Genomic DNA, 12,307 nt, shown 5'->3' on the forward strand with positions numbered 1-12,307 from the left:
CCACATCAGGCTCCTCCACTGGGAGCCTGCTTCTTCCTCTCCCACTTCCCCTGCTTGTGTTCCCTCTCTCGCTGTCTCTCTCTCTCTGTCACATAAATAAATAAAATCTTAAAAAAAAAAAAAAAGAAAAGAAAACATGCTAAGTGAAAGAAGTCAGTCCAAAAGATCATGTATTGCATGACTCCATTTATATGAAATGCCCAGAATATGCACATCTATAGAAACAAAGTAGATCAGTGGCTGTCTGAAGTTAGAGGGAGTTGAGAGGAAATGGGCAATGGAGTTTCTTTATGGAGTGATGAAAATGTTCTAAAACTGACCGTGGTGATGGATGCACGACCCTTGTGAATATACTATAAACCACTGACTTATACACTTTTTAAAAAACAGATTTATTTATTTGGGGGAGAGCGCACACGTGCGTGCACGCACACATGAGTGTGAGTGGGGGGAGGGGCAGAGGGAGAGAGAGAATCTCAAGCAAACTCTGGGCTGAGCGCAGAGCCTGATGCAGGGCTCTATTCCAGGATCCTGAGATCACGACCTGAGCCAAAATCAAGAGTCAGACACTCAACCCGACTGAGCCACCCAGGCCCGACTTACACACTTTAAATGACCGAACCATATAGTATGAGCATTAAATCTCAACAAAGCTGTTACATTAAAAAAATGTATGTAAGGAGGTGAGCACACTGCCTGGCATGCAGTAGGTACTCAGTAATGGTAATACATTTATTATTGTGCCCTTTCCTCTTCCTGATGCGACACTCTCACTCTGGCCAGAATCACCTCTCACACTAGCACTGCAGAATATGTAAGGCTCACTGCAGGGAGCCCATTTCATACCCACAGGTGAGCCCTGATGCCTACTATCCCAGGACTAAGAGTCTTTCTCCAATACTCAGATTAATAAATATCTAACTCTTGGAGAAGTAAGAAAACAACAGCCTCCATTTATTGAACACTTACTCTGTGCCAGGTTCTGTGCTAGGAACTTTATAACTGTTTTCCTCCCAAGAACCTTACTTACTAGGCAGGCTCTTATTATTATTATTCCTACTTAATTAATGTAGAAACCACGACTTGCAGAGTTAAGTAGCTTGTTGCAGGTCACTGATATTCAATGATGGAGCTGCTCTGTTTAACTCCAAGGCTTGTACTCTTTTCTCTATGTGATTACATGACTTCATTATTCCTTTTTATCTACACGTTACCCATCCTTTATAACTCAAGCAGTCTGATTTTCACTGATATCCCTTTCCTCTATGCATTCAAGTAATATCTAGTTCATATCAAATTAGTTAACATTCTCTTTCACATAGTCTTATGTGTTCACAGATTGCCTCATGTGTATATCCTTGAACATGGCAGGTGCTCAGTAAATAAATACTTCCTTAGTGAGTGGATGATAAGCTTGTCTCCCCAAGAAGAAAATGGGTTCTTGAAGGATAGATACTGTGTCTTATATAGATCTTTTTATCCTTCCCACAGAGAAGGCACTCATGGCCACCTAGGCTGGCCTATGGATGGAAGACGAGACCCCACTTGAAAATGGTCCTCACAGATGGCACATTCTCTGCCCATGGACTGGAAAATTCCACCTTAAGAACAGAACTCTGTTTATCTCTTTATTACCTTCTAGTAGGAGCTCAGAAAAGGTTTGAAGAATTAAAGGGAAGCCTGGGTCAGCACTTACTCTACTGAAGGCACATTAGGGCAGCCTTCCCCTAAGGACCCCAAACTCATCTTCTCTCATGCCCACGAAAGGGAAGGGGGAGAGTGAACAGGAAGGTTGGAGCTTTAAGAAAGGCTGTTGACCCTGCCTGTAATGCTAGACTGTGTGGCATCCTCTCTGGCCCAGGGCCCTCCCTCCTCTCCCACCTGTTTAAAAAATATTTTATTTTAGGTAATCTCTACACCCAAAGTGGGGCTCGAACTTACAACCCTGAGATCAAGAGTTGCATGCTCCACCGACTGAGCCAGCCAGGTGCCCCCAGGACCCCTTCATTGACCACAGACCCAGGTGGAGCTTTCCACTGCCCATGTGTCACCTTCACACCATCAAATTCAAAGACTGGGACAAACTCTTAAGAATGTGTTACTCTGCGGTCTGTAGGCCCATCAACACTCTGTTTGACCCTCCCTTTCTTTCCATCTCTTCTAACTCTCACAGCAGTAACATGTCACAGCTACTTAGAGTCCCTCTGAGGTGGCCTATCATTACTCTGAGCTTAACTTCTCCCTACTGCCCCCGCTTTGCCCCCATCCCAACCAAAGCATCCCATCCTTCAGATCCTCCAGGTAGGGCTGGCAACAAGAGGAGGAGCCTGCCCTCTGCCTTTCAGCCAGTTATGCTACTTGGTTGGCCAAACTCAGTCCCTCTGTGCTCCCCATCTCTACACCTGCTTGCCTCTCCTCTGCCTTTTCTTCAAAATGTTAAAAACTCGCAATAAAAAACAAATACAAAATGCTGTAATTAATAGCCAATTCCAAGCCAACCCAGCATCTCTACTAATAAACCTCAACACTTGCAAAAAGAACAATAAATTCTGTCTCTCTCTGGTTCTGAGGTGGTCTCTTTTATATCCAGTCCGTGTGTGTGTATGTATGTGGGTAAGTGTGTCTACATATATATTTATTTTCCTTTATTTCCCATCCAGGGAGGGGCAGAATAATGAACTGCGTGCGTCAGGGAAGATGAATCTGAGATACTAGGGAGCAGTGCAGTAAAAAGATTAAAGTGTTATTATTGTTGTTTTTTTTTCCCCCATGGTCCATTGTGACAGCTCGACCGTCATCTGTAAAAAATGTCTCAGCGAGAGATAATCATCGGAAACTCAATAAAGCGTCAGGGGGAGCCTCAGCCCCCATCAATCACTGGGTGCCTGGAAAATTTCAGCCCTCTGTCTCCCTTCCTGCTATCCATATAAATGTCTCTAATATATTTTGTGTGGTGTGTGGGACCCATCCCTGATTTGGAACTTTTGATGAAAAAATATTTATACACAAAATATGTAAATCAGTTAAAAATCACAGGGCTACTTCTTTACCACCCCATCCCACTTTTCCTTATTTTTATAAATGTATCAAATTTATTCTTTTTAATAAAACATGTCAACCAGTCTATCTCCCTCTCGTCGTCAAACATACATAAATACATATATAGGTTTAGAGGGCTAAAAGGAGGGAAACAATTAACCTAACTGGCTGATACACTTCACCTTGAAGTTGGCCAACAGGCGTGATGGATTGACAGTGCACTGTCTATCCTGGTGACTCTATAGCGGCTGGCACTACTGAGAAATGAGATGTAGAACCACTGGCCCTGCAGGTGCGACAAGGCCGTGACAATGATGAGGAAGAGGCAGGGACATTATTAAAAATAATAACTTGCCCCAACAGCTTTTGGCCTGGCAGATTCCCAAGCCTTCCAAGACCCTGGACAAGCAGAGGTTCTGGGCTAAATGTGGGGCACACACAGGGTTCTGTGTAAGAGCAGGAGACAGTTCTGCTGGCATTTGGCTGCATCTTCCTGCCTCAGTTTCCTTTAGTGCCCGCATCACAGCGTGGCTGTGGCACACCGTATCAGTGCATGTTATCTGCGGCTGCAGTGGTCTTATCATCACCATCCTATTACACCTCCCCCGCTTCTCTGCCCTGGAAGCGATCTGCGCCTCTGGTGCCCTCTCCTCTAAAACCTTCAGAGCCCCTCTCTGACTAAAGGACAAAGTCCAAGCATCTTGATCCGGCCCTAGTACACTAACACTGCATCTTTACTGTTCAATACTCTTCAAAATAAACCTTCTGTTGGATGCTTCCACTAAGCAAGTTCACTTAACAGCCTGACACACATTTTGCTGTTTCCCAGTGTTTGGGATATAACACACCCCATCACACCCAACTGCACCCACCTATAGGCCCTCCATAAAACTTTCTTATACTTTGGGGCTCAGATACCATTTTATTTCCTTGACTGCTTCAACCAAAGATTCTCTTCTGAGCTCTGGTAGTCCTTGTTTTCTGTTGCTCTGACTGAACACTTGTCAAATACTGTCTTGGTCAAGTCTTCAATCTTTATTATTATTTTCTTGCTGGTACCTTACACATTTGCATGATGCCTTGTATTTTCTCAAGTGCTTTCATAAGTACTTCAATTCGATCTTTATAATAAGCCAATGGTGTAGGAAATATTCTACCCTACAGATGAGAAAATCAAGTCTCAGAGAAATAAAGAGAAATGCCCAAAGTCACAGTTTGGTGATGGCTAAGCCACTCCTTAGACTCTAAATAATGTTTGGCTCTCTACAGACAACAGTCTGCTACCACTGAAAAGCATGTGGAAGGCCATGTCAAAGAGTCTGAATAAAGTTCCACAAGAGTATGAGGAGGATAATGATGATGATGACAGAAAAACAGAAATTTACATTAGTGGAATTCCTTTTATATTCTAGGTTTTAGGTTAGGGACAAATATGCTGTCTCTAACTCTTCTGATAACCTTTATATATATATTTATTAATTATGTTCCATTAGCTCCGGGAAACAAACTGATAACCTTCATTTTATAGACAAGGAGACGGAGCCTCTGAGAGGTGCGGAAAATTGCTGCAGGTGTCATAGCTATTACGTGTTCTGTACTACCAGTAATATTATGGCATAAGCACACAGCCTTGCTAGGAGTGAAGCTTAAAGTGGCAAAATAAGGTCTCTTCCAGGGAGAAGGCCCAGGTGAGTTTTTAAAACCAGTTCAAGCCTGAGGCCAGAACTAACATCTGTAGTCTACATCATGCTACTCAAAGACTGGAGAGCTGTGAGAAATGCAAAATCTCAGTTCCCACTCCAGAGCCACTGAATCAGAATCTCTGGGGGTGGGGCCCAGGAATCCATGTTTTAATAAGCCCTCTAGGTGATTCTTATATCCTTGGGAGCATAATTACTTCCATCTGAATGTATGCTCTCCAAGGGCATGCATTCTCTCTGCTGTCCCTAGGTGGGGCTGGCACATGGTAGGTGCTGGGTGGCTAACTTATACTGAATAGATGAGCCAGGATGAGACCACTCCCTGGCATGTCCTGGGGAAGGGGAGAAATATTAATAGAGAGCAGTTCCATTACCGCCAGTGGGAACTCCTAGCCATCTCCTGAACTCCAGGGCACTTGTCCACTGGTTTGTGATGCGCCAGCTTGCACCGTCCTGTCCCCCATCTGAAGACACAGAGATGGGGAGGTCAGCTGGAGCAGGCCAGGACCTGCAGCCCCTGGAGCTGTGGGAAGGGGACCACCCAGACTGTTGGGGTTGGCCCTGGGAGGTAGAGCCTGGCAAGTCAGGCCCTCTAGCCCCAGAAGGGTCCTACACCAACCAGCTTCTACACAACTCATCTTTATTCAGCCACCACTTGGAGCTGAGAAGAGAAGGTGATTTACATCCTGTTCTGACCATGTTTCTGCCATGTTTTATTGTTTTAATTGTGTATATGAGAGGCACTCAGAGTGCTCGCTTGCACTTCTGACAGCCCCAGACACCCAATGTTTATATCAGTTACTTACAAGCAGCCTGCGGCATCCCTGGCTGAGCGACTTGTTTACTGTTACCATTAATTTACTGTCTCCTCCACCTGAGGATTGGGACCCACCACCCAGCCGCCAGCCACAAGTGGAACTCTGCTGGAGTGGGCTTGGATGGGCATCAAGGCACTGAATGGAATGTGGTCAAGATCAGGAGTGAGCTGGTAGAGACGCAGCAGTGATCTCCACGCTCCCCTCTCCACATGTGTCCCCTCTATGTGCCTTTGCTCAAGCTGTGTCCCCTGCTTAGAATAGCTTTTCTTTTCTCACTTTCTTTCTGCCCTCCAAAGCTCAGCTCAGATCCCACTTATAAGTACATCACTTGCTCTGATGGTGAGCATAGAGCTTCTAGACCTTAGAAATCACATGGCTGACGGGGGCCTTGGAAGCCACATTATCCAATGACACAGGACAAGAATCCCCTGTATGGAATCCCTGATGGGCAAACATCCAGCCTCTGTCAATGCCCCTTGAGTGATGAGTTGCTCAGTACCTCCAAGGCAGCTTTACACGGAGTCAAAACCCACTTCAGTAGAGTTCTTCATCACACTATGCTATACTTATCTCTAGTCATCCTAACAACCCCGTGAGATGGGTACTGTTATCCCTATGGTACAGAGGAGAAAATGGAAATTCTAGAACCTTAAGTCACTTGCTCAAGATCACACAACTAGTAAGTTACAAAACTTAGACAAATAGAGCTTAGATAACTGCCTACCACTGAAACCTGACCTTTCTCCAGGACACCATTATACCTCTGAAGATGCCACTCTTGAGGGCTGAAGAGAATGGACAGAACAGTCAGGCCAACACGGTTTCTATGCCAGGCACTCCTGTGTCACTTGCACCAGCAGACCTGTCCTCTACCCAGAAACACCAGCCCTGGCAAGGGTGGGGAATACTGTGATGTGCCCAGCTGAGCAGGCTCCTTGCTAAGGAGCAATGGCCATATGTAAAACAGAAGGGTTTTGCTAGGAACAGGGCAACTGATGACAAAGTCTCAGAAAGGAGGTCACAGAAGTTTCTTTCCTTTCTAGACCGTGCCTGTTCTGAGCAGGTAGAACAGACAGAACCTCTCTGAGAGAAAACAAGGCAACTTCTCTGATACCTTTGGTACCCTTGTGTGGATCCTCTTTCCTCCTCAAACCTTAGATGCTGTACCCTGAGTGAGGAGCTTGTCCCCTTTCCTCTTACCTTCACTCTTTTCCTTAGACAATTTCAGTCACACCCACTGTAGTCACTACCAAGCAAACACTGGTGACTCCTAAATCCCTATCTTCTGCCAGACTTCTCCTTTGAACTCCAGACCCGGACATCCAACTGTTCACCCAAATCAGAAATCAGGATGTCACCATGGATGCCTCCTTCTCCATCAACTCCCATGGTCTGCTTAGAACTCAACCTAATATTTTTTTTAACATCTACTTTTCTCCATTCCCAAAGATCACTTTTAGGAATCCCCAGAAATTGTAAGTGCATTTTGGGGGAGAGGGGCAGAGCTTCCCACCCAATTCTCAAAGGGGGCCCTCGTCCCCTAAAGGTCAAGAGCCACTGCTAATTTCTCCCCTGCAATTTCATCCTTCACCCCGTCAGAATGATCCATCTAAAATGCAAATGTAAACCAAGCATCCCCTTACTTAAAATCCTTTAATGACCTTCAGAAAACAGTGTGAGCACCCTAGAACGGTCTTACAATGTCCTTCTCGTGCGGACCCTGCTTCGCTCTCTAGTCTCACTTCTTGCTACTCTCCTCAGCACCATGGCAGATGAGTCCACTTGCTGTCATCTACCTACCCCATGTCTCTGCATGTGTTGTTCCTTCTGCCCTGGAAGGTCTATCCCTCTAAGTCTGCCTGGCAGACTCCCACTCATCCTTAAGACCCAGTTCAAAGTCACTTACACTGTGACACTTCCCAGACAGCAGCCTGCCGTCAGTGTGATCTCCACTCTTTGTACACCTACCCTTGCATTATCACTCCGCACTGTGGGGCCTTATTCACAGGTCTGTCTTCTCACTTGACTGGGAACACTGTTGAGGGGCTAGACCATGTATATTCATTTCTACATTCTCAGCATCTGGCAGAGTGCCTGACACTCGGTAAATACATGCTGGATTATAAAGAAATAAAACTAATAAGCAATTACACCTGGAGAGCACTTTACAATTCACACATCCTACACTTTATCTCTAAATGTTCACAATACTGATAAAGTAGAAAAGGGATATATTACTGGGGTTTAGGGAGGGCCTGCCAAGGTCACAAATGACAACTCACCACCTCCTTTTGGTACTGAGCACAGTACAAGGTCCACAGAAATATCTATCAGAAATTTAGTAAATTTGATGGACCCGGCACGGACTCTGCTCCAATAGTGAAGAACTGTCCAACTGAGCCCGTGACTTTCCTTTGAATTTGCCTAGACACACTCTGGGCAAAGGGCTAGCCTCTTGTTCTTTTTTACCCTCCTCACATATCCTGTAAATCAGGTAACCTCCTGTGAAAAAGTCTATCCAATCCAAAGGAAAGAGAACCACAAGATTCTTTTGTTCTTGTCTACTTCACCAATGAGAATGACCCAGAACTAGATACAGTAGGCAACAGTTATTGGTTGAATGGATGAAAGAACAAGGTATCTTTAAATAAGAAAAAAAAAAGAAGAAAGAAAGAAAAAAATCTGGTTAAGAAGGAGCTATAGGCTTGGTAAGGACGGAGGAGAGCCCTGGGATGATTCTAGAGGACTGTCACTTTTCAGGGCCTAGAGCACATGAAGTTGGAGGGCAGAGCACATCCAAACTGATACACCAGGGAAAACTGGATAAGCCGCAGGATACTGTGGCAGGCAGTGCAGTCTGGAATTTAACAAACAAACAAACAAAAAAACCAAAACCACAATAACAACAACAACAAAAAGATGCAGAGACAAGAACATCCTGCAAGGTACAGAAAAGTGAGTTCATCAATGATTCTGACAAAATTCTAGAATGTATTTTTTTTTTAAAGGTTCTTAAACACTTAGGTAATTACTGGGTACCAGTATGGGCTCCCTGAGGACAAGATAAGACCATGCCAGAAGAACTTAGTATCTTTTGGGGAAAGGGTTCTTGGGTAAAAAAATACGACAGATGCTAAATACATTTTTATTTTAGCAAGAAATCTAAATTTAGGTAGGAATGTCACCAGTAAATATATGAATCCACAGAAAGCCTATTCACTAAATTTGTAGATCACACAAAATAAGAAGAGATATTTAATATTTTCATCTTATTTCATAAAGAATATAATAGCCTTTTCCAATATTTTTGTTGTCTACCTACCTACCTACCTAGAATGTAGGCTGGCTAGTGTAAAGAGTTAAAAACAAGTTCAGAGGAATACTGACAGAAAGAAAAGAAAAGAAAGGAAGGAAAGAAGGAAGAAAGAAGAAAGAAAATACCTACAACAGGGTCAGCAAATACAGCCTACGGGCCAAATCCAGCCTGCTGCCTATTTTTGTAAATAAAGTTTTACTGGTTCATATCCACACACATTTGTTTGTGTGTTGTCTGAGGCTGCTTCTGCACTATAGTGGCCAAGATGAGTACTTAAAACTCAGACCAACTGGCCCACGAAGCTTAAAAGCCACTATGCAGCTTTTTCCAGAAAAGTCTGCTGACCACTGATCTAGAATGTTGAATATAAGCATCAATCTGGAGAGAACAAAGATAGAAATTTAAATGCAGGGGGTAGGGACTGGTGTGACAGCAAAGGTTGGCCTACACGGCTTCACAGCTTTGGGATTCTGTGAAATCAAAAATAATGCCTGAGCCCTGCTGGGATCCTGAGAGCAGATGATAAGGCACTCAAATAATCCCTTCCCTTCCACCTGGCTCTGCCCCCTCAGCAAATGCTCCTCTTCGCTTTTCGGTGAGAGCACCTGTACAGACGACCCAGCTGAGGACAGCAATGCTGTGTTTGAGTGAGGAGAGGACAGCCCACAAGATGAGTCTCCACATAACAGGCTGCAAATACAGGGCAAGTTCGGTACTCGTGAAATTCTCCTCCGAAACATAAAGTGAACATAATTCCTCCAGCTCAGTGGGGAATCCAAGGAGGCATAGGTCATGGCCCGCACATGGAACTGTCAGCAGAGGAGGAGAGGAAAGACATATGGGCAGATGAGAGTTCAAATAACCATATAAAAGGCCAAGATTTAGAGAACATTCAAAAGAGCAGCTGAGGGCAGGCTGCAATTATTGCCAAGGACAGGAAAGGCTTCGTGGAGGATCCAGCCACAGAAGTGAAGCTTGACAGAGGAGCAGGTTTAGAGAGGTACAGAGGCGGGGGGGTGGGGGGGTGGAGGGCAACTCCACACTTCCCTTGGCAGCAGTGTTCTGATGCTCTTGACATTGCTCTCATGCTGCTGATCTGAGAAACCTCGCTGGGGCAGCAACGACACCTCTGCTCTGGACTACCACAGCTACGTCAGTCTGGCAGCCTCACTGAAAGCTCTGAGGACCAAGCGCACTGCTCGCCTCACCGAACATCCCTTCAGTCAATGTTCTGACCCTCAGGCAGTCGGCATGGCTGTCTGTCCCCCTGGCATCACTGCTAACCCTACAGCAGTACTTCTCAGCTGTCCTACTGCTGGAAACAGGGGTATCTCAACCTCCGTGAGTGACACAGACAGGGGGGCCAGTATGAACAAGCAAAAACTCGAAAGTAAAGTAAATATTCATTGCTGTTTGTAGCCAAAGCAACTTATCCTCTTCTACACCTCAGTTTTGAAGAAGCACTCACCAGAAGTAACAAAGACTGACTTGCCTGAGTACCCTCCAACAGACATGTGACTGAACCCTGATACAGGTGCACACCGCCTCTTTCTTCTGAAGTCCAAACAACCCACATTAACACCCTCAGGAGGCACTGATGACCACCCCATTTTATAAGTATAGACATCAAGGCACAGAGAAGGTCCACTATTTGTCCTGGGTCTTAATGGTAAATTGAGGGGCCAGTCCCAGAGACAGGACTGCATTTTGCATACGGAGGCAGGGGAAAGCAGGATTCAGAGTGGTATTGAGGGACTTCTGAGGCAGAGGAAACCAGTGAGGCTGCTTTCTAGTTCTGGGACAGGGATGGGATAGGGTAAGTCTGCGGGAAGTAGAAGAGGAACAAAGCCACATTCCATGCAGTTGCCTCAATTATTTTATGGAAACCTGCTCCATTACCCACTCACCTGAGGCTCTATGGACTGAGGTGCTTTCAGGAGAACGTCAGGTGAAAGGGATCCCCCACTCCCTGCTCTGGTCATGAAGTCAGGCCTCTATCTTATTCCCCAAGACTGCTGAAGGGACATAAATGATACAGCCAGAAGGGACTGTGAAGGGCATCTGTTCCAAGTTTTCTGGGTTATCCATGAGTTCCCGGAGGATGAGGGACTTGAAGGCTCTCACTCTGAGTTGCTGGTAGAGCTGGCACAGAGCAAGGCTGCCGAGAAGCCAAAGGGAGGAGAGTGCTCAGAACAGCAGGGGAGTCTGTGCTTACCTTCCAAAGAATGGATCCCCTGCTCCTTGGCAGTCTTATAAACACTGCTGAAATCATCCCCAAGGTTTGGGTCAGCACCAGCAGCAAGCAGGATCCGCACCACACTGGAAGAAATCAGAAAGACACAAGTGTCAAAAGCTGGAAAGGCCGAGGAAGTAGAGACTCAGATTCTGAAGCATGTTTGGGATCGGAGCTGCTTCTGCTTGTGTGAGAGTGGTACAGGGGAAAGAACGTAAACTCTGCCAGTGTAAAAGACAAGGAAAGCTCTGAAACGGACTACTCTGGTCAAGTTATCGAACACCTCCCCAAGGCGAGGTTTCCACAACTACAAAATACAAAGTATTTATTCAACAATTACTTATCAAACACTTACTGTGTCATAGTTACTGTTCTAGGTGTTAGGGTCTACACCCTCATGGAGCTTATGCTCTTCTGGGAATATCAAGAATTCAGCATGAAATTATAGCAGTGCGTGGTAAAGGCTATGATGGAGGAAGTACTGGGGCGCCTAGGTGGCTCAGTTGGCTAAGCGTCTGCCTTCAGCTCAGGTCATGATCCCAGGGTGCTGGGATTGAGCCCCGCAAGCCCTGGGTCGGGCTCTCTGCTCATCGGAGAGCCTGCTCTTCCCTCTCCCTCTCCCTGCCGCTCCACCTGCTTGTGCGTGAGCTCTGTCATGTAAATAAATACATCTTAAAAAAAAAAGAAGAAGTATCACATACAGTGGGGAACCAAGGACGGGGATCAGGAAAGGCCTCCCAGAGGATGTGGAATTTAAGGAACTTAAGAGTTGGAAGGCTGCATAGCCAGACCTGGATGGTGAAGTGGGAGGTCTCAATGCTTTCACAGTCCTGGAGGCAAAAGAGCACAGGGCTTCACCTGAAGAAAGTAGCATTGGAACTGAGAGTGTAAGGGGAAGAGCTGTGGGAGAGGACGTACGCTACTGAAGGGCTTAAAGAGGAAGTGACGACATATGCTTTTCCTCCCCACTTCAAAATATACAGATGTAAGTCTTCCCTTACATCCATTTCCTCAATCTAGGTTCCAAGAGTAACCACTATTTATAGTTTGGTGTATTTCCTTCCAAACCTTTGCTACTCGAAGAATCACTCCACTGGCTGTGTGAGAATGGACTGGAGGGAGTAGAACCAGAGGCAGGAGCATGTACAGACTTGTTATGAGATTAAATTAGGTAAATTTAAAAACCACCGAACATAGAGTG

General features: G+C 45.5%; 1 protein-coding gene across 4 annotated transcripts in view; it reads right to left on the reverse strand.

Annotated features, from left to right (window-relative positions):
* Positions 1-12,307, reverse strand: part of CLPB (ClpB family mitochondrial disaggregase) — a 140,510-nt gene that overhangs the window by 79,256 nt on the left and 48,947 nt on the right. For 2 of the 4 annotated variants that reach the window (XM_087868129.1, XM_045782714.2), the window contains 2 exons: positions 11,089-11,192; positions 5,114-5,203 (listed from right to left, as the gene is read on the reverse strand). In XM_087868129.1, coding sequence (XP_087724255.1) covers positions 5,114-5,203; positions 11,089-11,192 — 194 coding nt within the window. The remainder of the gene's footprint in view (positions 1-5,113; positions 5,204-11,088; positions 11,193-12,307) is intronic. The other 2 variants (XM_087868130.1, XM_045782715.2) reach the window with 1 other exon arrangement.

Source organism: Ursus americanus, chromosome 16, assembly GCF_024610735.1.
Source record: "Ursus americanus isolate L20-20 chromosome 16, mUrsAme1.1.p, whole genome shotgun sequence".
Classification (NCBI taxonomy): Eukaryota; Metazoa; Chordata; class Mammalia; order Carnivora; family Ursidae; genus Ursus; species Ursus americanus.